General features: G+C 44.3%; 1 protein-coding gene across 4 annotated transcripts; it reads right to left on the bottom strand.

Annotated features, from left to right (window-relative positions):
* Window positions 1-785: 785 nt before the first annotated feature.
* LOC133972411 (NACHT, LRR and PYD domains-containing protein 12-like) lies at window positions 786-27435 on the bottom strand. Of its 4 annotated transcripts, none has more exons than XM_062409859.1 (9): window positions 27235-27435; window positions 27015-27134; window positions 26361-26563; window positions 24278-26132; window positions 22944-23117; window positions 21333-21506; window positions 17393-17566; window positions 15701-15718; window positions 786-1415 (listed from the first exon to the last, which is right to left on the bottom strand). In XM_062409859.1, the coding sequence occupies exons 1-9, from the start codon at window positions 27276-27278 to the stop codon at window positions 1406-1408; spliced, it is 2772 nt and encodes a 923-aa protein (XP_062265843.1). In that variant the 5' UTR covers window positions 27279-27435; the 3' UTR covers window positions 786-1405. The 4 variants fall into 4 exon arrangements, with proteins under 4 accessions (XP_062265843.1, XP_062265851.1, XP_062265859.1 ...); XM_062409867.1 differs by having other exon boundaries at window positions 24278-26129; window positions 27235-27434; XM_062409875.1 differs by lacking the exons at window positions 15701-15718; window positions 17393-17566; window positions 21333-21506; ... (3 more) ...; window positions 27015-27134; window positions 27235-27435 and adding exons at window positions 3137-3310; window positions 3688-3861; window positions 4398-4571; ... (2 more) ...; window positions 7482-7601; window positions 7702-12554.
* Between the last annotated feature and the right edge of the window lie 107 nt (window positions 27436-27542).

Raw genomic sequence — 27542 nt, 5'->3', positions numbered from 1 at the left:
GTCGTGTTTCCACAGGATTACTGCCTGGAGCTGTGGGTTTACTGTGGAGACCAGCAACTGTACAGTGTTCACCAGAACAACACTGAAGCTGGTTCCATACATGAACTCAACCACGTGTTCCTCACATGTTCCTGACATGTTCCTTACGTGTTCCTGACGTGTTCCTGATGTGTTCCTCACGTGTTCCTCACATGTTCCTGACGCGTTCCTCACATGTTCCTGATGTGTTCCTGACGTGTTTCAGTTTTATCTGTTTCTCTGTGAAAAAGACAAAGGACTTGGATTCCACACACAAACACAAACACACACACACACACACACACACACACACATTCATACACTCGACCTGACTGTCAGTAACGTGTTCCTGTAAACACAATCCAATCAACACTCTCTCTCTGAATTAAATCCACTGATAAAGAATCATGAATAAATGTATTGATCTGCTGTCAGGCTGTTTATATTGAGACATATTGATCAGATGTAGAATTTCATTATGATCTCAAGCTTTTCCTTATAAGTGAGTTAGGGTTTGTATAAAACGTCCTCGGGTCAGTTTTCTATTAAATATGGTAAAATGTTTATTAAACAGTTTCCTCAGAGACTTAAAGATGCTCTGCTCTTCATCGACTCTTCTTCATACTGTAAATGTCTCATTCACTTTTCTTCTGCTGGTTTCCATTATGTCAAACTGGTGATTTTGTTCTTTTACCTGCACCAAGGACGAGATGTTTCCACCAGTTTGTTTGAAGAGGAAAGAAAAGCTGAGTCATGATTCCAGTGAAGTCGGTGGAAGGATGTTTATTGAGCATTAAAGCAGAGACAAGTAGAAACAGAACTTTTCTCTCTGAGATGTTTTTCTTCTCGTTACATCTGGTTTGTCACAGAGGAAATGATCCAAAGACAAAACTCAGATTTTAAACTCAAAGTGATTTGATTGTGTTTAACTTTGTGTTGAACTAAATCAATTTGTGACGTGAATCCAGGAACTTTAAGATCATAAACAAACATATACACAGAATGTGGTTCTACACACATGGAGACACACTGAGGGACAAAGGTGGACAATAACAAAGACAAACTTAAACACACTGTATGTGACTCTTTACAGAGAGTTTATATATTCTGCCTGTGTTGTGTCATTTCAATAAACACATTCTTCATGTGAATAAACACAATCGGGGCAGGAAGGTTGCTGGTTTGAATCCGGTTCAGATGGGGTCTTCCTGTGTGGAGTCTGCATGTTCTCCCCGTGTTTTCTCCAGGTGCTCCGGCTTCATCTCACAAACACATGCAGATTAGGGGTTGTGTAGATTGGAGACTACACACAAGCTGCTGCTGCTTCAGCCTCTGGATCCTCAGGACACAGCTCAGCCTCCGTCCACACACACTGTCCTCTTCACACTCATCTCCACCTGTTGAGAGAAGAAGACATCAGTGTCACAGAGACTCACTTCATCAGCTGTGAGTCAGTGATGCAGCTCATCCAGTAGAAAGAGCAGCAGGGACTTCAGTCCTGTTCAGAGGTGGAGCAGCTTCCTCTCTGCTTCATGTTCACGTGTTGGAATGAACACGCTAAGAGCTCAGTGTGTGTCCTCTGCATGTCAAAGTGCAGAGTGGACACCTGAGAGGTGGATTTACTGCTGTTACAGGTGAAGCCATGTTTCACTGTGTGTTGATGAACATCTGCTTCTGACAAACTGGGACCAGAGGAGACAGATGGACCTCAGCAGAGGTTCTGCTCTGTATAAAGAGCTCCTGGTTACCATGTGATGAGGAGAGGCTTCAGTCCCACTGATCTCAGAGCTGTGACAAAGATCCACCTGATCAGTTCTTCACTGATGAAGTGAGAGAACAAACTGTCTCAGATCAGATGAAGACGACACCGTCTCTGTCCCTCGTGTGAGGCTGTCAGCTGTGGTCCAGCTTCACTTCCTGTTCACATGAAAACAACAACAACTGTCGTCTTCACGTCGACTCAATCACATGATCCCAAGCAGCTTGTGGCTCGTCTGATTGGCCGACTGTTGTCTCTCTGTGTCTCTGTCCAATCCTGACGTCTGTCCTCATTGTCCTCTCACAGCTTCACTGAGGAAACACTGAGGCCTGAACTACGAAGACACTTCAACATGTCCAGGAGATCTTTCTGAGATCAGCTCAACTGAACCTGACAGACACAGTCAGGCTAAGAGGTCACATGACGCTGGTTATCAACTCGTTAAGTAAACTCAGGTTTTCCTCATCGAGATCTGAGCCTGCACATGAAAGAGGCGGGGTTTACAGTTTATGACCAATCACAGACATGGACAGTTTGACTGACAGCAGAGCCTCATATTTCACAACCAGGATCAAACTGTTCTACAATAAAAATCAGAGGAGAACAAACACATGATCCAGAATAAAAGAAACTCAGTCACAGCTGCTAAATGCAGGAAGAACAGATGGTAAAACATCTGGATCGTGTCAATGTGTAAGTTACAGCGCCCCCTGGTGGCATCTGGTAAAAATATATTACGTGACCACGACATAATAACATGTGAACGAGATAAATAACTTGAGGCCACGAGATCTGAATCTGTTGTTTACTAACAAGACGAGTGGAAGACAAGAAAACACACACTGTCTCACTGACTCTGAGGACACACACTGTCTCACTATCTTTTAGGACACACACTGTCTCACTGTCTCTGAGGACACACACATGGACCTGTCTCCAGGAAGCTGAGGTCATCTGGTGTTTTGGTGTCAGGATGAGTCTGGAGACATTGAGATGTTCTGGGTGAGTTAGAGATCAACTGAACCAACCAGACGTTGATTTAAACTTCTCTTATCCGTCCCTTTAAGGAGAGTGTGCACCACACAACAGTGTAGAGTCACTGTGGTCAGTGGGCGGAGCTTCTATACGGGTTGATCTCCAACTTAACCTGGAGCAGGTTAGCCGTTCATCAGAAGTTACCATGGTGATTGACCTGGTTAAGAAGTGGACGAGCTTCGTAGAACTGAAAAAACTAAACCTGAAGTTAACCTGATAACCACAAATCCTGCTAGGTAGCACAGACCCTGGATCTGTGATACTGACTGTGTTTAGTAACATACTGATGAAAGCAGCGTGGACTGACTCCAACCATCGACTGACCTCAGAGTCTCCAGTCGACAGGTTGAACTCTGCTGTAGATCAAGAAGCTCCTTCACTCCTGAGTCCTGCAGGTCGTTGAACCTCAGATCCAGTTCTCTCAGATGAGAGGGGTTTGACCTCAGAGCTGAAGCCAGAGAAGAACAGCTGATCTCTGTCAGTCTGCAGTTCCACAACCTGGATAGAGAATAAAACTTATTTTGTAAATTAAACTGAGTTCATGTGTGAAAATAACAGACACATATTCATGTGAACACAGACTCATAACATGGAAGATAAATATGAAATCAGACATGTTGAACTAAAAACGAGTCCTGATTCAGGACAAATAGATTATTTGGACCCGGTCTCTGTCCTGCAGATCAGTTTAGGAAATCCAGAACTAAACTCAGTATTTTAACAAGTAGCTGAATATTTAAAATGTCACAGATTAATTAATTTATGTTATGTTATGTATGAAGAGGACTTATGTTAATTTATAATAAATTAGATAAATTGTGTATAAATGCTGTTTTATAGATATGAGATCTACAAAAGTCAGTCAGTGAACTGACCTCAGAGTCTCCAGTCGACAGGTTGGACTCTGTAGAAAACCACACAGCTCCTTCACTCCTGAGTCTGGCAGGTAGTTTCTACTCAGATCCAGTTTTCTCAGATGAGAGGGGTTTGACCTCAGAGCTGAAGCCAGAGAAGAACAGCTGATCTCTGACAGACTGCAGCACTTCAACCTGGATAAAGAAATATGAATATTAGAGTGTGTCCTCCTGTTGTTGTGGATCATCATCATGTCAACACAGACTCTCAACATGCTGCTGACCTCAGTCCAGTCTGTGACCTGAAGATAAATATCAGATCAGACATGTTGGACCATTGTTTCATTCATCAGCTTCTTCTCTGTGTGTTGGTCACTGAGCAGGTTTGTGTAATTAAACACTGTTTAAAGTAGGGATGGCTCCTGATGTCACTTCCTGTTTGTTTCTATACTTATCAACTGTCCAACGTGTTTCAATAAGAATGTCTCTTATTTTGAAAACCTGAGGAGGACGAGTGCTCTGCCTCAGTCCACATGTTATTTACTGACACTTTCTTAGTGATCAGGAGCAGGTGAGTGCAGGTGAATGGAGTTGATGAGGTGGACGTGACTGACAGGCTGGGTGAGTGACAGATGACTGAGGGACAGTGAGCAGAGCAGAACTGAGACAATTTAAATAAATAATGACCCAATAAGAAAGAAAGTGTGAAAAGTGAAGAAGGATTTAAGGACCTCAGAGTCTCCAGTCGACAGTTTGGACTCTCCAGTCCAGAACACAGCAGCTTCACTCCTGAATCCTGCAGCTTGTTGATACTCAGATCCAGTTCTCTCAGATGTGAGGGGTCTGACTTCAGAGCTGAGGCCACAACTTCACAGTGAGTCTCTGAGAGTTCACAACCATCGAGTCTGAAAATAAAGAAAATATCAAATCTGTGAGAATTAAATCAGAAAACACAACATTCATACAAAACGTGATCATGTGACCCTCACCCTGGTAAATCCCCTCTTTGTTAAAAACTCCTCAAGAGAATCCTTAGCTGCCCAAAACAATGAGGATCATCTAACACTGAGTGTATTTGAAGAACAACTCATCTCCACTGATTGAACATGTTATTGATCATGTCTGGACTCACTCAGCCTTCCTGCAGTTCCTCACAGCTGGGATCAGTCTCAGTCGACCCTGGATTGATGTGTTGAACTTCTTCAGGTCCAACTCATCCAGAACCTCCTCTGACATCTGCAGCATGTAGGCCAGAGCTGAGCAGTGGATGCCAGAGAGTTCCTCCTTTGATCTGTTCTCTGACGTCAGGAACTGTTTCATCTGCTGATGAACTGAGTGGTCGTTCATCTCAGTCAGACAGTGGAAGATGTTGATGCTTCTGTCAGGAGAAATGTCATCACTCTGCATCTCCTTCAGGTTGTTGATGACTCTCTGGATGATCTTTGGATTGTTCTCTGTCCGACCCAGCAGGCCTCCTAAGACTCTCTGGTTGGACTCCAGACTGAGGCCGTGAAGGAAGCGAACAAACAGGTCCAGATGACCATTTGTACTGGTGAGGGATTTCTTCATGGTTCTCTTCAGGAGGTCATTCAGGGTGAAGGTACTGTTTGTGTTCCCATAATGTCCCAAGAAGTTGTTGAGTTCTCTTCTGTTCCTCTTGGTGTAACAGTGGAACATGTAGACTGCAGCCAGAAACTCCTGAACGCTCAGATGAACAAAGCAGTAGACTGATTTCTGGAAGATCACACACTCTCTTCTGAAGATCTCAGTACAAACTCCTGAGTACACCGAGGCCTCTGTGACATTAAGACCACACCGCTCCAGGTCTTCTTGGTAGAACATGATGTTTCCTTCCTCCAGATGTTGAAGTGCCAGCCTCCCCAGCTTCAGGAGAACGTCCCTGTCAGCCCTCGTCAGCTGCTGTGGACTCGTCTCATGTCCCTCACCGTACTTGTTGTTCTTCCTCTTTGTCTGAACCAGCAGGAAGTGTGAGTACAGGTCAGTCAGGGTCTTGGGCAGCTCTCCTCTCTGGTCTGTGGTCAACATGTGCTCCAGAACTGTAGCACTGATCCAGCAGAAGACTGGGATTTGACACATGATGTGGAGGCTCCTGGACGTCTTGATGTGTGAGATGATTCTGCTGCACAACTCTTCATCACTGAATCTCTTCCTGAAGTACTCCTCCTTCTGGGCCTCAGTGAAGCCTCTTACTTCTGTGACCCTGTCAACACATGCAGGAGGGATCTGATTGGCCGCCGCAGGTCTGGAGGTTATCCAGACGAGAGCCGAGGGAAGCAGATTCCCCCGGATGAGGTTTGTCAGCAGCACGTTGACTGATGACCTCTGTGTGACCTCAGACACAAGCTCCCTGTGGTTGAAGTCCAGAGAAGGTCTGCTTTCATCCAGGCCGTCAAAGATGAACAAAGGTTTACAGACAGCGAGCGTCTCTGCCGTGAGCTTCTGTAACGCTGGATGGAAAACATGGAGCAGCGTGAGAAGACTGTGCTGCTGGTCCTTCACCAGGTTCAGCTCCCTGAACGAAAGCACAGCCAGCAGACCCACATCCTGGTTCTCTAAACCCTCTGCCCAGTCCAGAGTGAACTTCTGCACCGAGAAGGTTTTTCCAACTCCAGCGACGCCGTTGGTCAGGACGACTCTGATGCTGCTCTGCTGGTCAGTGGAGGCTTTGAAGATGTCGTGGACCTTGATGGGAGTGTCCTGGAGGATCTTCTTCTTGGAAGCCGTCTCAAGCTGCCTCACCTCATGTTGAGTATTAACCTCTTCACTCTGTCCCTCTGTGATGTGGAGCTCAGTGTAGATCCTGTTGAGGAGGGTTCTACTTCCTGTTTCATCACTTCCTTCAGTCACATGTTCACATCTCCTCCTCACACTGAGCTTATGTTCATCTGAAACCTCCTGCAGACCACGATCTGCTGAAAGACAAGAAACAATGTGAGAGACAGAGAATCTGAGAATCTGCTGATTGTTTTCATCAGATACAGAAAAACTACAGAAAATAAAAGCTTTTTAACTTTGTGCTTTTCTAACGATGTTAAATGTTGATGCTGTATGAAGGAACAAAATAAAACCACATGTGCTGTTGTCAGAAGTGAAGACATCAGCAGACACATGTACAGTGCTGCTCTGACCGGCTGTCTGACCTCCAGCTCCTGTTCTGGATCTTTGTCCACACTGGGGACAGGAGGAGTCTCCTGAAGAACCAGACTGGTCCCAGTATGAGGTGATGCACTGTCTGCAGAACCAGTGTCCACAGCTGGTGGAGACTGGATCCTTCAGGACGTCCTGACACGAAGCACAGCAGGACGACTGCTCCTCCTCAGAAACATGACTCCTCTTCCTCTCCCTGTGAAGACATGTCCTGATAACTCACATGTCACAGTCACAGGTTGTCATCACTTCTGTCAAGGAGGTTTTGTTTTCACCCAGTATGTTTGTGTGTTGGTTGGTTCGTTAGTGGGATTATAAAAAACAACAGATTACCAGTAAACTTGGTGGAAGGTTGTGGTCTGTGAACCAGATCGGGGGGGGGGGGGGTCCTCTTTCACAGACATGTTCAGAGGACTGATGTTTACCAGTGTGTGGAATTTGGTGCAGATCCAAATCCAAATGAGTCTCTAGTGGACTTCAAAGTGGTTTCATAAGGAGCGTGTTGGTTCTTGGTGGAGGTCTGAGCTCTTTGAGTGATTCTAAGAGATTAGTCACCAACTTCAATGAAGCTGTGTCCTAATGCAGGGGCCACACTAGAGGAAACTAGATCCTCTTCAGAGCAGGTCCCAGTAGAAACAGTCTCTTACTCTGTGGGTGAGGGTCCAGGTTCTTTACTGAAGTTTGGAGGATCTCCCATGGACCAGTCACTCTTCAGAGACAGACAGCTGGACCCTGGAGACTCTGCTCTCAGTCTGTGGTCCTGAACTCTGCAAACACAAACATGTTTTTATTCAGAACACATCATTCACTGGTTCATTCTGTGAGGATTCAGTTTGGAGCTTCACATGTTTGTAGCAGGTCTCTTACTTTGTGTGTGAGGGTCCAACTTGCTCTGAAGTGTCCTCGTCCATGTTGCACCGGCTGCGGCTCAGTTGTGGTTCAGGCCACGCTGCTCTTCTAGATATTCAAGGTCTGGTCTATTTCCTCTGGTTCTGTGCTCAGTTTACAGCAGAACACAGTGAAATGATCTTTCTCACCAGTTTCAAGGTTTATCTGTTGAAAACGTCTCAAACACAAATATTTGCAACACTTCCTGTAGCCGACCCAATTCAAAATAAAAACACTGCAGTGTTTCTGTCAAATGAATCAATTCATTTGTTTTTAAATGTTTTTATTGTGAAATAGATGCAGGGCTTCATAGTTTGTATTACTGGTGTGTTGTCATTTTTCTGGACAGCGTAGAGAAGGTGAACACGGTGGTGGAGAACAGGATTGAAGTGAACGATACCTTCGTGTCTGTTCTGCCTCTCGCCACACCGGCGGTAAAAGTGACTCTGTCCAACGTCCCTCCGTTCATTAGAGATGAGACGTTGTTGAGAGAATTAGCGAGACACGGTAAGATCGTGTCTCAGATTAAGAAAGTGTCCTCAGGATGCAAGTCCCCGTTGCTCAAAAACGTGGTGTCCCACAGTAGACATCTGTTTATGATTCTTAATAACAGGACTGAGGATCTGAACCTGGTGTTCAAGATCAGAGTGGAGGAGAAGTGTTTCAGCAGGGAAAGAGGGACACCAAGCTTAAGGGTAGTAGAGGATTACTTCTCTGATAAAGAGCAGTTTTCAAACTCTGCCCGGCTGCACATGAGCAGCAAAGGCAGAGGAGGTTTCACTGACCAGGAGGTATACTGACTAAAGAAAATTGTTGAGAGAATTATACAACAGAAAAACAATGATGATGATGATGATGAATAAAGTACATCCTGATTACCAATCTGTCCTGTTTTTTTTGTGGGTTTTTTATATTTTTCATTATGAGTCTTTTAAATATAAGTTCTTTGAACGTAAATGGAGCCAGAGATGCTGTGAAGAGGTCTCTCTAAAAAATCTGCTCTTGCAGACCTACTGGGCACGAAGGCCCAGGGGGCGCTGGTCAGGTCACGGTTCCAGACGGCAGCGCTTATGGATGCACCGACTAAATTCTTCTTTGGACTGGAAAAGAAGAACAGACAAAGCAGATCCACACTCTTCGATCTCCTGAAGGAGAAGAACTCAGCGACAGCAAAGAGATCCGGAAGAGAGCCGTGAGTTTTTATAAGGACCTGTACAAGACTGAGTACACTGAGAACAATGGCCTGTTTGACTCCTTCTGTGGAGAGCTGCCCAAAGTCCCCCAAGACGTGAACACTAGGTTGGACGGCCCCCTGTCGATGCAGGAACTCTACACGGCCCTGCAGAGCATGGCGGGGGGGAAGGCCCCGGGCATCGACAGCTTTCCAGTTGAGTTTTTTGTGTTCTGGAACGAGATGGGGGAAGATCTTTTAACTGTTTTTAACGAGAGTTTTAGCGACTTGGTGCTGCCGATAAGCTGCAGGAGGGCAGTGATAACTCTCCTGCCAAAGAAAGGAGACCTTCAGGAGATCAAGAACTGGCGTCCGGTGTCGCTGCTATGTACTGACTATAAGACCCTGTCCAAAGCGCTGGCTAACCGTCTGAGGGAGGTGATGGGAGAAGTAATTCATCAAGACCAGACTTACTGTGTGCCTGGTAGGTCTATCCTGGACAACGTGTCCTTGATTCGTGATATTGTGGACTTCTCTAGTTCATTAGGCATAAAAACTGGGCTCATTTCTCTGGACCAGGAAAAGGCTTTTGACCGGGTTGAGCACCTGTACCTCTGGAAGTGATTTTAAAACAATGTCAGCTGCTAGAGTTAACTGGGGGGAAAGCGAAGCGTTGGCAGTTGGAAGGTGGGAAGGGGGTCTACCAAGTCTGCCGGGGGGGTTGACTTGGAGGAGAGACGGTCTCAAATACCTCGGAGTTTATGTCAGCAATGAGTCCATGGTTCAGAAGAAGTGTGAGGGAGTGGCTGAGAAAATGCAAGGGAGGCTCAGCAAGTGGAAATGGCTGAAACCACAATTATCCTACAGAGGCAGAACAATGATTTTAAATAACCTGGTGGCCTCTGCCAGTGGCGATTCTAGAAAATTTCACATGGGGTGGCAGAAGGGTGGCAAGTTAAATTCAAGGGTGGCAAATCACACACACAAAGTCAAGTCAAGTATTTTTATTGTTGGAAACACACATGCCTGGTGTCTATATGTATTTATTTATACCAATCGCTAATGAAAACAGTTAACATATTTATAATTCGAAATTCGTCCCAGCCTTTATACCACATACACAATAGGGTCTATAGCATATAACCGAGTCATCCTCTCACATTTTAATGCAGCTGTATAGCGAGCTAGCTACTAGTCCTATCGTCTTTTGCAAGCTAGCAATTAAATAAACGATTGAAATTACAACGGAATTGTCTATCACATATGACCACCCATCACATTTTCTTGATTCAAGTTTCAGCTGTACTGTACCTTTTTTCATCACTGCAAGCATACAGTTGGCTTGTCTCCAGTTCTTTGGCTTTCAAACCGTTTCTGTCTTCATTTGAATGAAGCGGCAGATGCGCACGGTGAGAAGAGAGCAAATAGGATTCATGGACTCAACCATTTTACGGGGGGGGGACATAAAGATTTTAGTTCTTAAACTTAAACAAGTTACCAATGAGATCAACAGCTTCAGTAGCAAAAAATATAATACCATTCAATAAATGTATATTGGAGACACTTCTAACAACCTGGGTGGCAAGTGGGGTGGCAAGCATTTTTTGGGGGGTGGCAGCTGCCACCCCTTGCCACCCCGGTAGTTTCGCCACTGGCCTCTGCTCTGTGGCATCGACTGGCCTGCATGGAACCACTGAAAGGCTTAGTAATGAAACTACAAGCCATTTTAACAGACTTCTTTTGGGACAGGTTGCACTGGGTGCCCCAGTGTGTGTTGTTTTTACCAAAGGAGGAGGGGGGGCAAGGGCTGGTGCACATTCAGAGTAGAATATCCACTTTTAGATTACAGTTTTTACAGAAATATCTCGTAGGTCCACAGGATGTTTGGAGACAAGTGACAAGCAGCATCCTGAGGGAGACAACTGGGCTGGTTTTAGACATGCCACTGTTCTTAATGGATTTTAAGCTTTTTAACATGTATGGATTATCTCCTTTTTATCAGTCACTTTTTAAGACATGGAGCCTTTTTTAATTGAAAAGGCTGGAACCTACAAACTCTCTTCTTAAGGAATACTCTGATGGAATTGAAACCCCTGACGACAGCGACCCCTTTCCGGAGCTAGGTTTTAATCTAGATCTGGATGGGCTCTCAGGACCTTTTTTAAATAAAACAGACTGGAAGCAAGTGGACCTGTACACAGCAAAAGGGAGAGCCATCTATGAATGCTGTGTTTTAACCCTGAACAGAAGCAAGCTGGATGTGAGGCCTGACACGGTGTGGAGGAGGAGACTGGATCTGGACATCAAGGACAAACCGGTGTGGAGGGTTTTATACAAACCACCTCTAAGGAAGAGGAGTGGTGACCTGCAGTGGAGGATTTTACACGGAGCCACTGCGGTTAACAGTTTTATATCCATCATGTCACATTTGAGGAAGGTAGATGGACCCAGATGCAGAGATGTTTAACAAAAAACGTATTTAATGTAAAAATAACTAAACTAAACTCTAACTAAACAAAAACACAAGGAAGCTTACGAGAGGGGTTCAAAGTGAAGAGGCTCAGGGGATCAGGACAAGAACACAGAACAGCACCATGGACGACAGAGGGTAGATGAACAAACAATCCGACAAGGGCAAAGGGAAAGACAGAGGCTTATATACACAGGGAAGGCAGGGGTAATTGGCCACAGGTGCAACACATAAGGAGTTAGACAGGCAATCATCAAGACAGGAAGTGAAGACAGAAACAACCCACAAGGAACAGGGAATACAAAGAAAACAGGAAATAGAAACCGAGAGCACACATGAAAAGAACTTAAAACACAAAACAGAGATCTAACAGTTTTACAGAAAACACTACACATTACACGTTACACATCCTCAACCCAACAGTCAAGTACAATTGTCCTTTTTGTGGAGCAGCAGAGACAGTGTTCCATGGTTTTTATGAATGTGAAAGACTCTGTTTCCTTTTTAATACACTGCAGAAGGTTTTTAAACAGTTTGGGGAGACGTGGAGTAAGAAGGCCTTCATTTTAGGAGTAGGATACAGGAAATCAAATGAGTGCAAATGGAAACTTTTAAGTTGGATTGTAGGAGAAGCTAAAATGTCCATTTACAGCAGCAGGAAGAACAGAGTGGAGGACAGGGCAGGACAAGAGGCTCTTCCTGTTTTTATCTCGCTGCTGAAAGCAAGAGTGTGGGTAGATTTTAGTTTTTTTAAAGGAATGAAGGACATGGACGGCTTCATCAAACAGTGGTGTTTTACTGATGTAGTGTGTTCTGTGGTTGATGATGTTTTAATATTTAATATTACTTTCTAGGTAGGTTTTAGTATTGTTCTGAAACGTCCTGTACAGATCCATTGATACATTGTATACATTTTGAAAATAAAGGTTTCAAAAATCAAATCTCTCTCTCGCTCTCTCTCCCTCTCTCTCTCTCTCTCTCTCTCTCTCTCTCTCTCTCTCTCTCTCTCTCTCTCTCTCTCTCTCTCTCTCTCTCTCTCTCTCTCTCTCTCTCTCTTTTTCACTCTCTCAGACTTTCCTTTGACAGGTGACCTCAGTCAATTGCTCGATTTATTCAGTATCATCCTGAATCTTCTTCTCTCTAAAGTCCACGAGTAGAAAACTGACCCAGAGTCAGTGACAGTGAAATAATATGAATGAATAATATAAATGTAGCTGATCACTCACCAGCCTCAGACTTCACGTCTCCTCCGTCTGCTCCTTGAAGTTAGAAGGAGTCTGAACACTTTCACTGGAGGCTCCTCCCCCTCTCTGCAGTTACTGGAAATCACATGACTCTGAGTGTGTGTGTGTGTGTGTGTGTGTGTGTGTGTGTGTGTGTGAGAGAGTGAGTGTGTTTGTGTGTGTCTTTGTGTGTGTGTGTGTGTGTGTGTGTGTCTGTGTGTATGTCTGTGTTTGTGTGTGAGTGTGAGTGTGTGTGTGTGTGTGTTTGTGTGTGTGTGTTGTGTTCACACTCACCTGCTCACTTTTCTTCCTTCTGCTCATTTCCTTTTCCTATTCAGCTTTCACCTTTAACAATACACCTGAAATAATTTCTTCTACAATAAAAGAAAGTGGTCAAAAACTCCTGGCAAAAAGAATCCGCCACCCCCCCCCCCCCCCCCCCCCCCCCCACTGCAGCTGGACTTGTGACTTAAAATCACTTCCCCATTAAGAGCCCTCCTCCAGTCACACTCATTGTCTTCAGTGCTGTGGGTTTCTTGTTAAAACATAATATCTATTCTGTTAATATCCATGAGTTTAAAAACAGCCGCTCTTTTAAAATCAGCTCTGGCTCCGTTCACATTTAAAGTGCTGATTTTAAAATCACACGTGGATAAAAGAAAAAGAAGAGCAGTCAGTAAACAGGTCAGTAAAAGAGAAGAGTAAAAGGACTTTTTAAAACTCCTCATCATCAGGGATCATTTGGCCTTTTACTCTCAACACGAGTTTCCTAAGTCTATAAATTTGTTGGTCTGTTAAAAACTCGTCGCTGCCTGTTGTTTTTGTTGTTGTTGTTGTTGTTGTTGTTGTGATCTACTGGAGGTCTTGCTGAAATAAAAACGGAAACAAGGAGCTGAAGCACTATGAGCTTCTGGCCTGATGATGAACACATTACACGTCAGATAAATGTCTCGTTCTTTGATTTGTCAGATGTATATCACCAGATGTGCTTTGAGGTAACTTCCAGTTCATCTGGTGAAAGTCCGAACACAGACTAAACTGTAAACTTAATACCAGGCTTCACAATCTGATGCTCCTCTTCATAGGAGACACAGGGAGCATTGAAGAACACACACGCGTGACCAGCTCCACGCAAAGTGCTTTTGTTTGTCGCTGGTGATCATTACAACGCGCACACACCAAACAACAGGTCCATGTAAACATCCCTCACGTCAACAAGGAGGAAGCTCGAGCGGTGTTTTCATGAGTCCAGTTGGTGAACGTGCTTCTAATGGACGTGTGGAGCTTCACGTGTCCTCCTGTCGCTGCTGGTTGAAGTCAGCGGACGGGATTTTAAAAGATGTTCTCGTTGTTGTCGATGATCAGGTTCATTCATCAGAGAATGAAAACAACACAACCGCTCATCACAGAACGGGTGTGTTGGTTTGTCGTAGTTTCTTTAATGCAAGTGTTGTTTATCTGTGTGAAATCAACAGACGGTCTGTCCGAAGTGTGTCGAGTGTGTTGTCAACATGACACACGTGTGTCGAGGCAAATCTGGAACACTAACTGAACGTCTCCATTGTCGAACAACGTGTTGTGTATTTCTTGTCTTCTGTCAGGTGGCTGCGTGCTTTGTTGGAGCTGTGTCAGTCGAAGGAGTAAATAAAGTTCACTGTGTAACTATGAAAACTGGCAAATTATAATAATGATAAATAATAATAATAAAACTATTTACATTTTTTTGTATTTTCACAAACAATGTGGTGTGGTGGTACAGGAAATTGAGGACGCTTCATGAAACATCATCTTTCAAAATAAAGTGCCTTTTGTGTCAGTGTCATCTTCAGACTAAATATAAATGTGAAAGAATTCCACCACGGGAATCGATCTGCTGTGGTCATTGAAAAAGATCTGAGTATATTAACACTGATCAGTCTGATGATACGTGTCACCGCTATGTTCTGGTGACTGTGAAGCCTGTGCACATCTTACCATGGGTTATTGTTTCAGGGAACACGCCCAGGTTAACTTGTGACTCGAAAGCTCAGAGTTATCATTCATACTTCACACATTTGAACACCACACTTGGTTTTGTTGGTGAATGAATGAAATCAACTTATAAAGAATCATAAATAAATGTATTGATCTGCTGTCAGGCTGTTTATATTGAGACATATTGATCAGATGTAGAATTTCATTATGATCTCAAGCTTTTCCTTATAAGTGAGTTAGGGTTTGTATAAAACGTCCTCGGGTCAGTTTTCTATTAAATATGGTAAAATGTTTATTAAACAGTTTCCTCAGAGACTTAAAGATGCTCTGCTCTTCATCGACTCTTCTTCATACTGTAAATGTCTCATTCACTTTTCTTCTGCTGGTTTCCATTATGTCAAACTGGTGATTTTGTTCTTTTACCTGCACCAAGGACGAGATGTTTCCACCAGTTTGTTTGAAGAGGAAAGAAAAGCTGAGTCATGATTCCAGTGAAGTCGGTGGAAGGATGTTTATTGAGCATTAAAGCAGAGACAAGTAGAAACAGAACTTTTCTCTCTGAGATGTTTTTCTTCTCGTTACATCTGGTTTGTCACAGAGGAAATGATCCAAAGACAAAACTCAGATTTTAAACTCAAAGTGATTTGATTGTGTTTAACTTTGTGTTGAACTAAATCAATTTGTGACGTGAATCCAGGAACTTTAAGATCATAAACAAACATATACACAGAATGAGGTTCTACACACATGGAGACACACTGAGGGACAAAGGTGGACAATAATAAAGACAAACTTAAACACACTGTATGTGGCTCTTTATAGAGGGTTTATATATTCTGCTTGTGTTGTGTCATTTCAATAAACACTTTCTTCATGTGAATAAACACAATCGGGGCAGGAAGGTTGCTGGTTTGAATCCGGTTCAGATGGGGTCTTCCTGTGTGGAGTCTGCATGTTCTCCCCATGTTTTCTCCAGGTGCTCCGGCTTCATCTCACAAACACATGCAGAGTAGGGGTTGTGTAGATTGGAGACTACACACAAGCTGCTGCTGCTTCAGCCTCTGGATCCTCAGGACACAGCTCAGCCTCCGTCCACACACACTGTCCTCTTCACACTGTCCTCTTCACACTCACCTCCACATAGACCTCCCCTCCCACCTGTTGAGAGAAGAAGAAGACATCAGTGTCACAGAGACTCACTTCATCAGCTGTGAGTCAGTGATGCAGCTCATCCAGTAGAAAGAGCAGCAGGGACTTCAGTCCTGTTCAGAGGTGGAGCAGCTTCCTCTCTGCTTCATGTTCACGTGTTGGAATGAACACGCTAAGAGCTCAGTGTGTGTCCTCTGCATGTCAAAGTGCAGAGTGGACACCTGAGAGGTGGATTTACTGCTGTTACAGGTGAAGCCATGTTTCACTGTGTGTTGATGAACATCTGCTTCTGACAAACTGGGACCAGAGGAGACAGATGGACCTCAGCAGAGGTTCTGCTCTGTATAAAGAGCTCCTGGTTACCATGTGATGAGGAGAGGCTTCAGTCCCACTGATCTCAGAGCTGTGACAACGATCCACCTGATCAGTTCTTCACTGATGAAGTGAGAGGACAAACTGTCTCAGATCAGATGAAGACGACACCGTCTCTGTCCCTCGTGTGAGGCTGTCAGCTGTGGTCCAGCTTCACTTCCTGTTCACATGAAAACAACAACAACTGTCGTCTTCACGTCAACTCAGTCACATGATCCCAAGCAGCTTGTGGCTCGTCTGATTGGCCGACTGTTGTCTCTGAGGACACACACTGTCTCTGAAGACAAACACTGTCTCTGAGGACACACACTGACTCACTGTCTCTGAGGACACACACTGACTCACTGTCTCTGAGGACACACACTGTCTCATTGACTGAGGACACACACTGTCTCAATGACGATGAGGACACACAATGTCTCTGAGGACACACACTGTCTCTGAGGACACACACTGTCTCACTGACTCTGAGGACACACACTGACTCACTGACTCTGAGGACACATACTGTCTCACTGTCTCTGAGGACACACACTGTCTCATTGACTGAGGACACACACTGTCTCAATGACGATGAGGACACACAATGTCTCTGAGGACACACACTGTCTCTGAGGACACACACTGTCTCACTGACTCTGAGGACACACACTGACTCACTGACTCTGAGGACACATACTGTCTCACTGTCTCTGAGGACACACACTGTCTCATTGACTGAGGACACACACTGTCTCAATGACGATGAGGACACACAATGTCTCTGAGGACACACACTGTCTCTAAGGACACACACTGTCTCACTGTCTCTGAGGACACACACTGTCTCACTGTCTCTGAGGACACACACTGTCTCACTGACTCTGAGGACACACACATGGACCTGTCTCCAGGAAGCTGAGGTCATCTGGTGTTTTGGGGACAGGATGAGTCTGGAGACATTGAGATGTTCTGGGTGAGTTAGAGATCAACTGAACCAACCAGACGTTGATTTAAACTTCCCTTATCCGTCCCTTTAAGGAGACCGTGCACCACACAACAGTGTAGAGTCACTGTGGTCAGTGGGCGGAGCTTCTATACTGGTTGATCTCCAACTTAACCTGGAGCAGGTTAGCTGTCATCAGAAGTTACCATGGTGATTGACCTGGTTAAGAAGTGGACAAGCTTTGTAGAACTGAAAAAACTAAACCTGAAGTTAACCTGATAACCACAAATCCTGCTTGGTAGCACAGACCCTGGATCTGTGATACTGACTGTGTTTAGTAACATACTAATGAAAGCAGCGTGGACTGACTCCAACCATCTACTGACCTCAGATCCTCCAGTCGACAGGTTGGACTCTGCTGTAGATCAATCAGCTCCTTCACTGCTGAGACCTGCAATTTGTTGTTACTCAGATCCAGTTCTCTCAGATGAGAGGGGTTTGACCTCAGAGCTGAAGCCAGAGAAGAACAGCTGATCTCTGACAGTCTGCAGTCCTTTAACCTGGATAAAGAATAAAAATGTAAATTAAACTGAGTTCTTGTGTAAAAATAAAGGACTTTGACTAAACATCACTGTCTCTGTTTTCAGACCTGAAGTCTGAGTCAAGTTGTTCTGGACATTTTCTGGAACTTGTCCTGCAGCCTCCTAATAAAGTTTCTGAGTGAGTCCATGTGAGAATAGAGCAGGTGAAAGTCCAGACGATTCACAGAGAGCGAGTGGACGTGAAACCTGAAGAACACAAACATCTCAGGATGAAGAAGAGGAGCCGGACACGTAGAAGACAAAGACGTCCACTTGGAAACACGAGGAGATTCCAGATCTTCTGGTGATGAGGGCCGACCCCGGTGTGGATGAGCTGTAAACAACAACACTGATCTTTCCACAGCAGAGTTTATACGTCATGTCCCGCCTCCTGCTGTTCTACAGGCTCCGCCTCCTGCTGCTCCACCCATTGTTCATATGTGAAAATCAAACTCTAGAAAATGTCCAGACTCTATTTTACAGAGTTCATAACTGAAACCAGCTTGAAAGTCCTCGTGTCCTCGGGGTTCAGTTGTTTGTAATATGTAACGTCACCACTAGATGTCTCTTAATGTCTTGGTGGACATGTTCAGGAGTCGTACACGTGAACAAGTGGACTACAAGACGACTCTAGCCCTCGGAAATGTCAGCCCGAATGCAGGGTTTTCAACAATAAATGGACTGCTAAGTATTTATTTGCTGAAGTCGGAGGTAAAGCCGTGTGTGTAGTTTGTGGAGAGCAGATCGCCGTGTTTAAGGATTTCAATTTGAGACGGCATTACGAGACGAAGCACACAGAGAAATACAAAAGCTTGACTGATGCTGAAAAGGCCGGGACATCGGAAGCTTTACTAGCTAAGCAACAAAAGCAGCAAGGCTTCTTTACCAAGCTTCACACATCCAGGGATGCAGCAACCAAGACCAGCTTTGTGATATCTCACAAATAGCTAAAAACAGTAAGCCATTCTCGGAGGGGGTGTTTGTCAAAGAGTGCTTGGTGGAGTCTGCAGCACTAATATGCACGGAACAAAAAGAAGCATTTGAGCAAGTCCCGCTATCCAGGCGAACCGTGACGAGAAGAATCCAGGACATTGCGGGGAATCTGGAACTTCAGCTGCAACGTGAAGTGGCCAGTTTTGACTTTTTCTCCTTGGCTTTGGACGAGAGCTGCGATGTCCGTGACACAGCCCAGCTACTCGTATTCGTCCATTGGATAAAGGACTTCAAGATTACGGAGGAGCTGGCAGCACTGCGGCCAATGAAAGGGACAACGACAGGGAGCGATCTATTCACAGAGTTCGATGCATGCATGAACACGCTGGTCTGAAATGGGACAGACTGGCAGGTGTCACAACGGACGGCTGTCCAAGTCTGACCGGGAAAGATGTCGGACTTTTGAAACGTGTTCAAGATAAAGTGACTGAAATCGACCAGATCAGAAATTTGTATTTTTGCATTGTATAAGCATGTGTTGTGCAAGTCAGTGCTAAAGATGAACCATGTTATTGAAGTTGTCACTAAAATAGTTCACTTCATTAGGGCACGAGCTGAATCACAGACAGTTTGTTGCACTGTTGGAGGAGCATGAGACTGAACATGGGGACAGAGGCTACCACACAGCTGTCAGATGGCTCAGCCTGGGCAAAATGTTAAAAACAGTACGGGACCTGAGAGCAGGGGTTCAAGAGTTCTGCAAAAAGAAAGGCAAGGACATCCCAGAGCTCTCAGATGAGGACTGGATGGCAGATTTTGCATTGGCTGTTGATGTGACTTCACTGATGAATGAACTGAACACCAAACTGCAAGGCAAGGGCCTATTTGTTAATGAAATGCACAGCCTGGTGAAGGCTTTCATGAGAAAGATGCAGTTTCTTTCAAGCCAACTGGAGAGCAACAATCTCACTCACATGCAAACCCTGAAAGAAGCCCCACCATCAGCTGATCATCTTTGCAGGTACTCATCCTTGCTAGGAGCACTGCATGGTGAGTTTTCAAGGCGATTGGAAGATCTCAGAATGATCGAGGATGAAATGCAGATGATTTCCTCTCCCTTTACCTGTAGTGTGGATAATGCACCCAGTGATGTTCAGCTGGAACTCATTGACCCGCAGACTGATGCGGTACTGGCAGAGCATTTTAAATCAGGAGCACTGCTGGATCTTTACTCTTCTTTTAAGGAGGAGAACTTTCCAAACATAAGGAGACATGCTCAGAAGATGTTGGTTCTCTTTGGCTCCACCTACATATGTGAACAAACATTCTCACTGATGAAGTTTGCAAAATCCAGGTATAGATCCTCTCTCACTGATGATCATCTGGCAGCTGTGCTTCGCATCTCCACCTCAGACATTCAACCTGACTTTGATGCACTTGTGAAAGCCCAACAGAGACTAGATTTCTCTCACTGAACTGAAAAAAATCAGACTAGAAATGCTGGCATGTCAAGGCACCAACTAGCATAGAACTGGGACACTTTCTTTGGAGGCCTTTTTATCAAAATCAAAGCTCAGTGACAATCGTTATAATATGATGTATCTTGCTTACTATTTGGAGAACAAAGACAATATTGTGGTGTCTTTAGAAAGTTAATAACCTCTTTCCAACAGTATATGGAACTTAAATGAGTTTTGGGGTGAATGTGCTTGTAACTAACCCTACATGTGTTGTTGTTTATATATATATTGAAGTGTCTTTCTGTGATTTTATTGTAAAAATGTTATATGATTTTATTTTGAAACAGTTCCGGTGGTGTTGCGGTCTTCCTCTGTGGACCAAAACTTCTAGAAAGAGGTTTTATGTTTAGCGACCCTCCAAGGAAGGACAATTTCTTATGGTGTTTCTAAGTTGTTCAAAGTTGTATTAAGGTGTACGGTGTTACAAGGACGGTTTGAATAAACAGAACATCAGTCAAAAAAGACCATCTGTCAGAGGATCTGTTACAGTGCCTGAAAATGACACTAATATAATGAGTCACAAATGATAAAAACGTTTACATTTTGTTTGTTTTGGTGTTTCTGGATGATTATTTTGCAGAAATGGTTATCCTTCAGGGATGAAATCAAGCCCAAGTCACACCCCGCGCTTTTTCATTGCTTAATCATAACATGCAGTACTCTTACCAGTCTTACCAGCTTGTCAAAACAATGCTATATACTGCTTTTATAAAGAAATAGAATTAATATTATGCAGAATTGAGTTCAGCCTTTGGCCTGGCCCCCCAAAATATTTTCCGTTTCTCATGTGGCCCCATGGAAACAATAATTGACCACCCCTGGTCTAAGGTATTGGAAATCCCCTGACTAGCTGTCTCACTGCTGTGAAACTGTCTATCTGACAGGATGGAACCCTTATTTGCTGATGTTTTTCTTCTTACTGGTACCGGGGAAGGAGGGACACAGCAGATAAGACATAGATGATGATCTCATGTCTTTCATGTCTATGATGTCTTCTTTTTTTCATATCATCTCTTATGTGACGCCTCTTTGTATAAGTTCTGGCTTATGGAACTTGCAGCCAGTTGTTGTTGTTCCATTTTGAGCCCCTGTGCTTGTTAACTCTGCAGAGCTTATTTTTATAAAGACTCAAAAGCAACTCCGGTCTGAGAATTTCATTATTTCAAATCTCAAGATGAATTTCCATCACAGTATGAAGAGGAATTATGTTAAACTAGAATAAAGTGAGATAAATTGTGTATAAATGCTGTTTTATAGATATGAGATCTATAAAAGTCAGTCAGTGAACTGACCTCAGAGTCTCCAGTCGACAGGTTGGACTCTGTAGAAAACCACACAGCTCCTTCACTCCTGAGTCCTGCAGGTTGTTGAGTCTCAGATCCAGTTCTCTCAGATGAGAGGGGTTTGACCTCAGAGCTGAAGCCAGAGAAGAACAGCTGATCTCTGACAGACTGCAGTACCCCAACCTGGATAAAGAAATATGAATTTAGAATTAGGGCTGTGAAATGATTAACATTTTTAATCAAATTAATCACAGGTTTCTATGGATTAATCATGATTAATCACATTACCGATTTTCTCGGTATATTTTTGTGAAAACAAAAAGATTTATGATAAAAGACGGATATATACATTTAACATGTTTTCTTTTTATATTCATAAATAAACAAAACAACGGTGCTGCAACTCAGCAGTTCTTTAGCAGTTCTCTTTGCTATTCCATATGGAACATTAATATAATCTTCATCCTAAACCGAATTCGGGCTCCTTAGCCATTGTGTGGTTGAATAAAACTTTTTTTTTAAATCAAACAGAAATTATTTTAGCTTCTTAGCCATAGGATGGTTAACATTTTTTATATTTTTTGTCAAACATCCATTAACCACACCATGACACAATCTAATGCCTCTCAAGGTCCTCTTAGCTAGTCGTTCTTTAGCCAGTTGGTGAGGCAAACTAACTTGTTCACATTCTATGACAGTAAAGCTGAAATCTTCTTTTGCCCAATGTGTCCTGCGAGTGAGTCTGGTTTGGCGCATTGCACTTGAACGCCCCTCGCAGACCAACTCATGCTTCACGTCGCGGTTGTTAGGCGAGTATTACTAAGGTGAAACGATAACGTCTTCCCACATAGTGTACATATCACCTTGGTTTTATTGAATGTTCGATTTTTGTTTTTTTGGAACACGATCTTCCCGTCCAGAAGGTTCATCAGAATTATCCATGTTGTTTGTTTGTTTGAATGGCAGCTGCCGTCTGACTGCATTAGAGCGGCGACTAGTGCAGAGTGGGCGGCGGAATTGGAAGGTCCTTCTGCGCATGCGTTAAAAAAAAAAAAACGAATTAATCCTGTAATTTAATCATAACGCGTTATTTTTCACAGCTCTAATTAGAATGTGTCCTCCTGTTGTTGTGGATCATCATCATGTCAACACAGACTCTCAACATGCTGCTGACCTCAGTCCAGTCTGTGACCTGAAGATAAATATCAGATCAGACATGTTGGCTCATTGTTTCATTCATCAGCTTCTTCTCTGTGTGTTGGTCACTGAGCAGGTTTGTGAAATTAAACACTGTTTAAAGTAGGGATGGCTCCTGATGTCACTTCCTGTTTGTTTCTATACTTATCAACTGTCCAACGTGTTTCAATAAGAATGTGTCTTATTTTGAAAACCTGAGGAGGACGAGTGCTCGGCCTCAGTCCACATGTTATTTACTGACACTTCTCAGTGATCAGGAGCAGGTGAGTGCAGGTGAATGGAGTTGATGAGGTGGACGTGACTGACAGGCTGGGTGAGGGACAGATGACTGAGGGACAGTGAGCAGAGCAGAACTGAGACAATTTAAATAAATAATGACCCAATAAGAAAGAAAGTCTGAAAAGTGAAGAAGGATTTAAGGACCTCAGAGTCTCCAGTCGACAGTTTGGACTCTCCAGTCCAGAACACAGCAGCTTCACTCCTGAATCCTTCAGGTCGTTTGCACTCAGATCCAGTTCTCTCAGATGTGAGGGGTCTGACTTCAGAGCTGAGGCCACGACTTCACAGTGAGTCTCTGAGAGTCCACAACCACAGAGTCTGTAATTAAAGAAAATATCAAATCTGTGAGAATTAAATCAGAAAACACAACATTCATACAAAATGTGATCATGTGACCCTCACCCTGGTAAATCCCCTCTTCGTTAAAAACTCCATCAAGAGAATCCTTTCAATAATCTCCCTTGCACCCCCACATGGTCGTATGTCTGAATCCTCAAACTCCAGCACAATGATCACATTGGATTTCACTCTCCACATCTGATCTAGTTGAACTCATATGAGAACAATGAGAGTATATGAATACATAATTATTACATTACATTACAGGTCATTTAGCTGACTTACATTTTTAGTACACTCAACATTCATGAGGGGCCACTTAGGGGGTCAGTATCTTGCCAAGGACACTTCGACATGCAGATGGGGAGAGTGGGATTTGAACCAGCAACCTTCTTGTTGCAGAATGCCGACTCTACCCCCTAGGCCACACCGCCCCATAATAATAACTTTATTACACACACACACACACACACACACTAAGGATGCAACAATTAATCGACGTCGACATAAATCGATGTCAAAAATATTTGCCGACGAATCTAATAGTCGATGATTTGTTGGTTAGGTCATAGTGTGTGTTTTTCAGCTGAACTAAATGTTGTGTTACCGGCTGATGGAAGCAGCTGAGGAGTGAACCATCTCACTCTCTTCCTATCTCTGAACATCGCGCATGTGCAATAGCAACAAAACACGGACCAATGGCATCGTGCAACACCATCGTGTACCAGGAAGTCAAAAGTATGGGAGAATTTTACCATGAACATAACCCGAAGAAAGACTAGCTGAATATTTGATTTTTTACTTAATTTTTTATATTGGCACTTTGCCTGTCTTTGGTTTTAAATGGACAAAAACTAGATTTTTCTTTCTTTTTGTATCAATAGTTGCTGCAAAGTTTATTAAAAAGGCATTGTTGAATAAAGTATTGATCATTGTTTTCAATCAAGCTAAATTTAAAAGCTGATATATAAGAGCAATGGAGAATTTGTGTGATTCATAATCAGATCCGTCGATTAATCGTTTCAATAATCGATAGATTAATCGTTTATCAGAAAAGTCGTTAGTTGCAGCCGTAACACACACACACACACGAACACACACGAACACACACACACGTTATTGATCATGTCTGGACTCACTCAGCCTTCCTGCAGTTCCTCACAGCTGGGATCAGTCTCAGTCGACCCTGGTCTGATGTGTTGAACTTCTTCAGGTCCAACTCATCCAGAACCTCCTCTGACATCTGCAGCATGTAGGCCAGAGCTGAGCAGTGGATCTCAGAGAGTTCCTCCTCTGATCTGTTCTCTGACGTGAGGAACTGTTTCATCTGCTGATGAACTGAGTGGTCGTTCATCTCAGTCAGACAGTGGAAGATGTTGATGCTTCTGTCAGGAGAAATGTCACCACTCTTCATCTTCTTCAGGTTTTTGATGACTCTCTGGTTGATCTCTGGATTGTTCCCTGTCCGACCCAGCAGGTCTCCTAAGACTCTCTGGATGATCTTTGGATTGTTCTCTGTCCGACCAAGCAGGCCTCCTAAGACTCTCTGGTTGGACTCCAGACTGAGGCCGTGAAGGAAGCGAACAAACAGGTCCAGATGACCATTTGTACTGGTGAGGGATTTCTTCATGGTTCTCTTCAGGAGGTCATTCAGGGAGAAGGTACCCCATGTGTTCCCATATGGTCCTAAGAAGTTGATGAGTTCTTCTGTGTTCCTCTTGGTGTAACAGTGGAACATGTAGACTGCAGCCAGAAACTCCTGAACGCTCAGATGAACAAAGCAGTAGACTGATTTCTGGAAGATCACACACTCTCTTCTGAAGATCTCAGTACAAACTCCTGAGTACACCGAGGCCTCTGTGACATTAAGGCCACACCGCTCCAGGTCTTCTTGGTAGAACATGATGTTTCCTTCCTCCAGATGTTTAAGTGCCAGCCTCCCCAGCTTCAGGAGAACGTCCCTGTCAGCCTCCATCAGCCTCTGTGGAGTCGTCTCATGTTCCTCACCGTACTTGATGTTCTTCCTCTTGGTCTGAACCAGCAGGAAGTGTGAGTACAGGTCAGTCAGGGTCTTGGGCAGCTCTCCTCTCTGGTCTGTGGTCAACATGTGCTCCAGAACTGTAGCACTGATCCAGCAGAAGACTGGGATTTGACACATGATGTGGAGGCTCCTGGACGTCTTGATGTGTGAGATGATTCTGCTGCACAGCTCTTCATCACTGAATCTCCTCCTGAAGTACTCCTCCTTCTGGGCCTCAGTGAAGCCTCGTACTTCTGTCACCCTGTCAACACATGCAGGAGGGATCTGATTGGCCGCCGCAGGTCTGGAGGTTATCCAGACGAGAGCCGAGGGAAGCAGATTCCCCCGGATGAGGTTTGTCAGCAGCACGTTGACTGATGACCTCTGTGTGACCTCAGACACAAGCTCCCTGTGGCTGAAGTCCAGAGAAGGTCTGCTTTCATCCAGGCCGTCAAAGATGAACAAAGGTTTACAGACAGCGAGCGTCTCTGCCGTGAGCTTCTGTAACGCTGGATGGAAAACATGGAGCAGCGTGAGAAGACTGTGCTGCTGGTCCTTCACCAGGTTCAGCTCCCTGAACGAAAGCACAGCCAGCAGACCCACATCCTGGTTCTCTAAACCCTCTGCCCAGTCCAGAGTGAACTTCTGCACCGAGAAGGTTTTTCCAACGCCAGCGACGCCGTTGGTCAGGACGACTCTGATGCTGCTCTGCTGGTCAGTGGAGGCTTTAAAGATGTCCTGGACCTTGATGGGAGTGTCCTGGAGGATCTTCATCTTGGAAGCCGTCTCAAGCTGCCTCACCTCATGTTGAGTATTAACCTCTTCACTCTGTCCCTCTGTGATGTAGAGCTCAGTGTAGATCCTGTTGAGGAGGGTTCTACTTCCTGTTTCATCACTTCCTTCAGTCACATGTTCACATCTCCTCCTCACACTGAGCTTATGTTCATCTGAAACCTCCTGCAGACCACGATCTGCTGAAAGACAAGAAACAATGTGAGAGACAGAGAATCTGAGAATCTGCTGATTGTTTTCATCAGATACAGAAAAACTACAGAAAATAAAAGCTTTTTAACTTTGTGCTTTTCTAACGATGTTAAATGTTGATGCTGTATGAAGGAACAAAATAAAACCACATGTGCTGTTGTCAGAAGTGAAGACATCAGCAGACACATGTACAGTGCTGCTCTGACCGGCTGTCTGACCTCCAGCTCCTCTTCTGGATCTTTGTCCACACTGGGGACAGGAGGAGTCTCCTGAAGAACCAGACTGGTCCCAGTATGAGGGGATGCACTGTCTGCAGAACCAGTGTCCACAGCTGGTGGAGACTGGATCCTTCAGGACGTCCTGACACGAAGCACAGCAGGACGACTGCTCCTCCTCAGAAACATGACTCCTCTTCCTCTCCCTGTGAAGACATGTCCTGATAACTCACATGTCACAGTCACAGGTTGTCATCACTTCTGTCAAGGAGGTTTTGTGTTCACCCAGTATGTTTGTGTGTTGGTTGGTTCGTTAGTGGGATTATAAAAAACAACAGATTACCAGTAAACTTGGTGGAAGGTTGTGGTCTGTGAACCAAATCGGGGGGGGGGGGGGTCCTCTTTCACAGACATGTTCAGAGGATTGATGTTTACCAGTGTGTGGAATTTGGTGCAGATCCAAATCCAAATGAGTCTCTAGTGGATTTCAAAGTGGTTTCATAAGGAGCGTGTTGGTTCTTGGTGGAGGTCTGAGCTCTTTGAGTGATTCTGAGAGATTAGTCACCAACTTCAATGAAGCTGTGTCCTAATGCAGGGGCCACACTAGAGGAAACTAGATCCTCTTCAGAGCAGGTCCCAGTAGAAACAGTCTCTTACTCTGTGGGTGAGGGTCCAGGTTCTTTACTGAAGAGTGGAGGAACTCCCATGGACCAGTCACTCTTCAGAGACAGACAGCTGGACCCTGGAGACTCTGCTCTCAGTCTGTGGTCCTGACCTCTGCAAACACAAACATGTTTTTATTCAGAACTCATCATTCACTGGTTCATTCTGTGAGGATTCAGTTTGGAGCTTCACATGTTTGTAGCAGGTCTCTTACTTTGTGGTTGAGGGTCCAACTTTCTTTGAATTGTCCGAGCCCATGTTGCACCGGCTGCGGCTCAGTAGTGGTTCAGGCCACGCTGCTCTTCTAGATATTCAAGGTCTGGTCTATTTCCTCTGGTTCTGTGCTCAGTTTACAGCAGAACACAGTGAAATGATCTTTCACACCAGTTTCAATGTTTATCTGTTGAAAACGTCACAAACACAAATATTTGCAACACTTCCTGTAGCCTACCCATTTCAAAATAAAAGCACTCGGGCCGGCGTGCTAAACGCCATGGACCTCGCCATGTTAACCCGGAAGCA

Source organism: Platichthys flesus, chromosome 2 (genome assembly GCF_949316205.1).
Source record: "Platichthys flesus chromosome 2, fPlaFle2.1, whole genome shotgun sequence".
Lineage (NCBI taxonomy): Eukaryota > Metazoa > Chordata > Actinopteri > Pleuronectiformes > Pleuronectidae > Platichthys > Platichthys flesus.
Note: the sequence above shows the minus strand (reverse complement) of the source record. Positions and strands in the feature narration are given on the sequence as shown.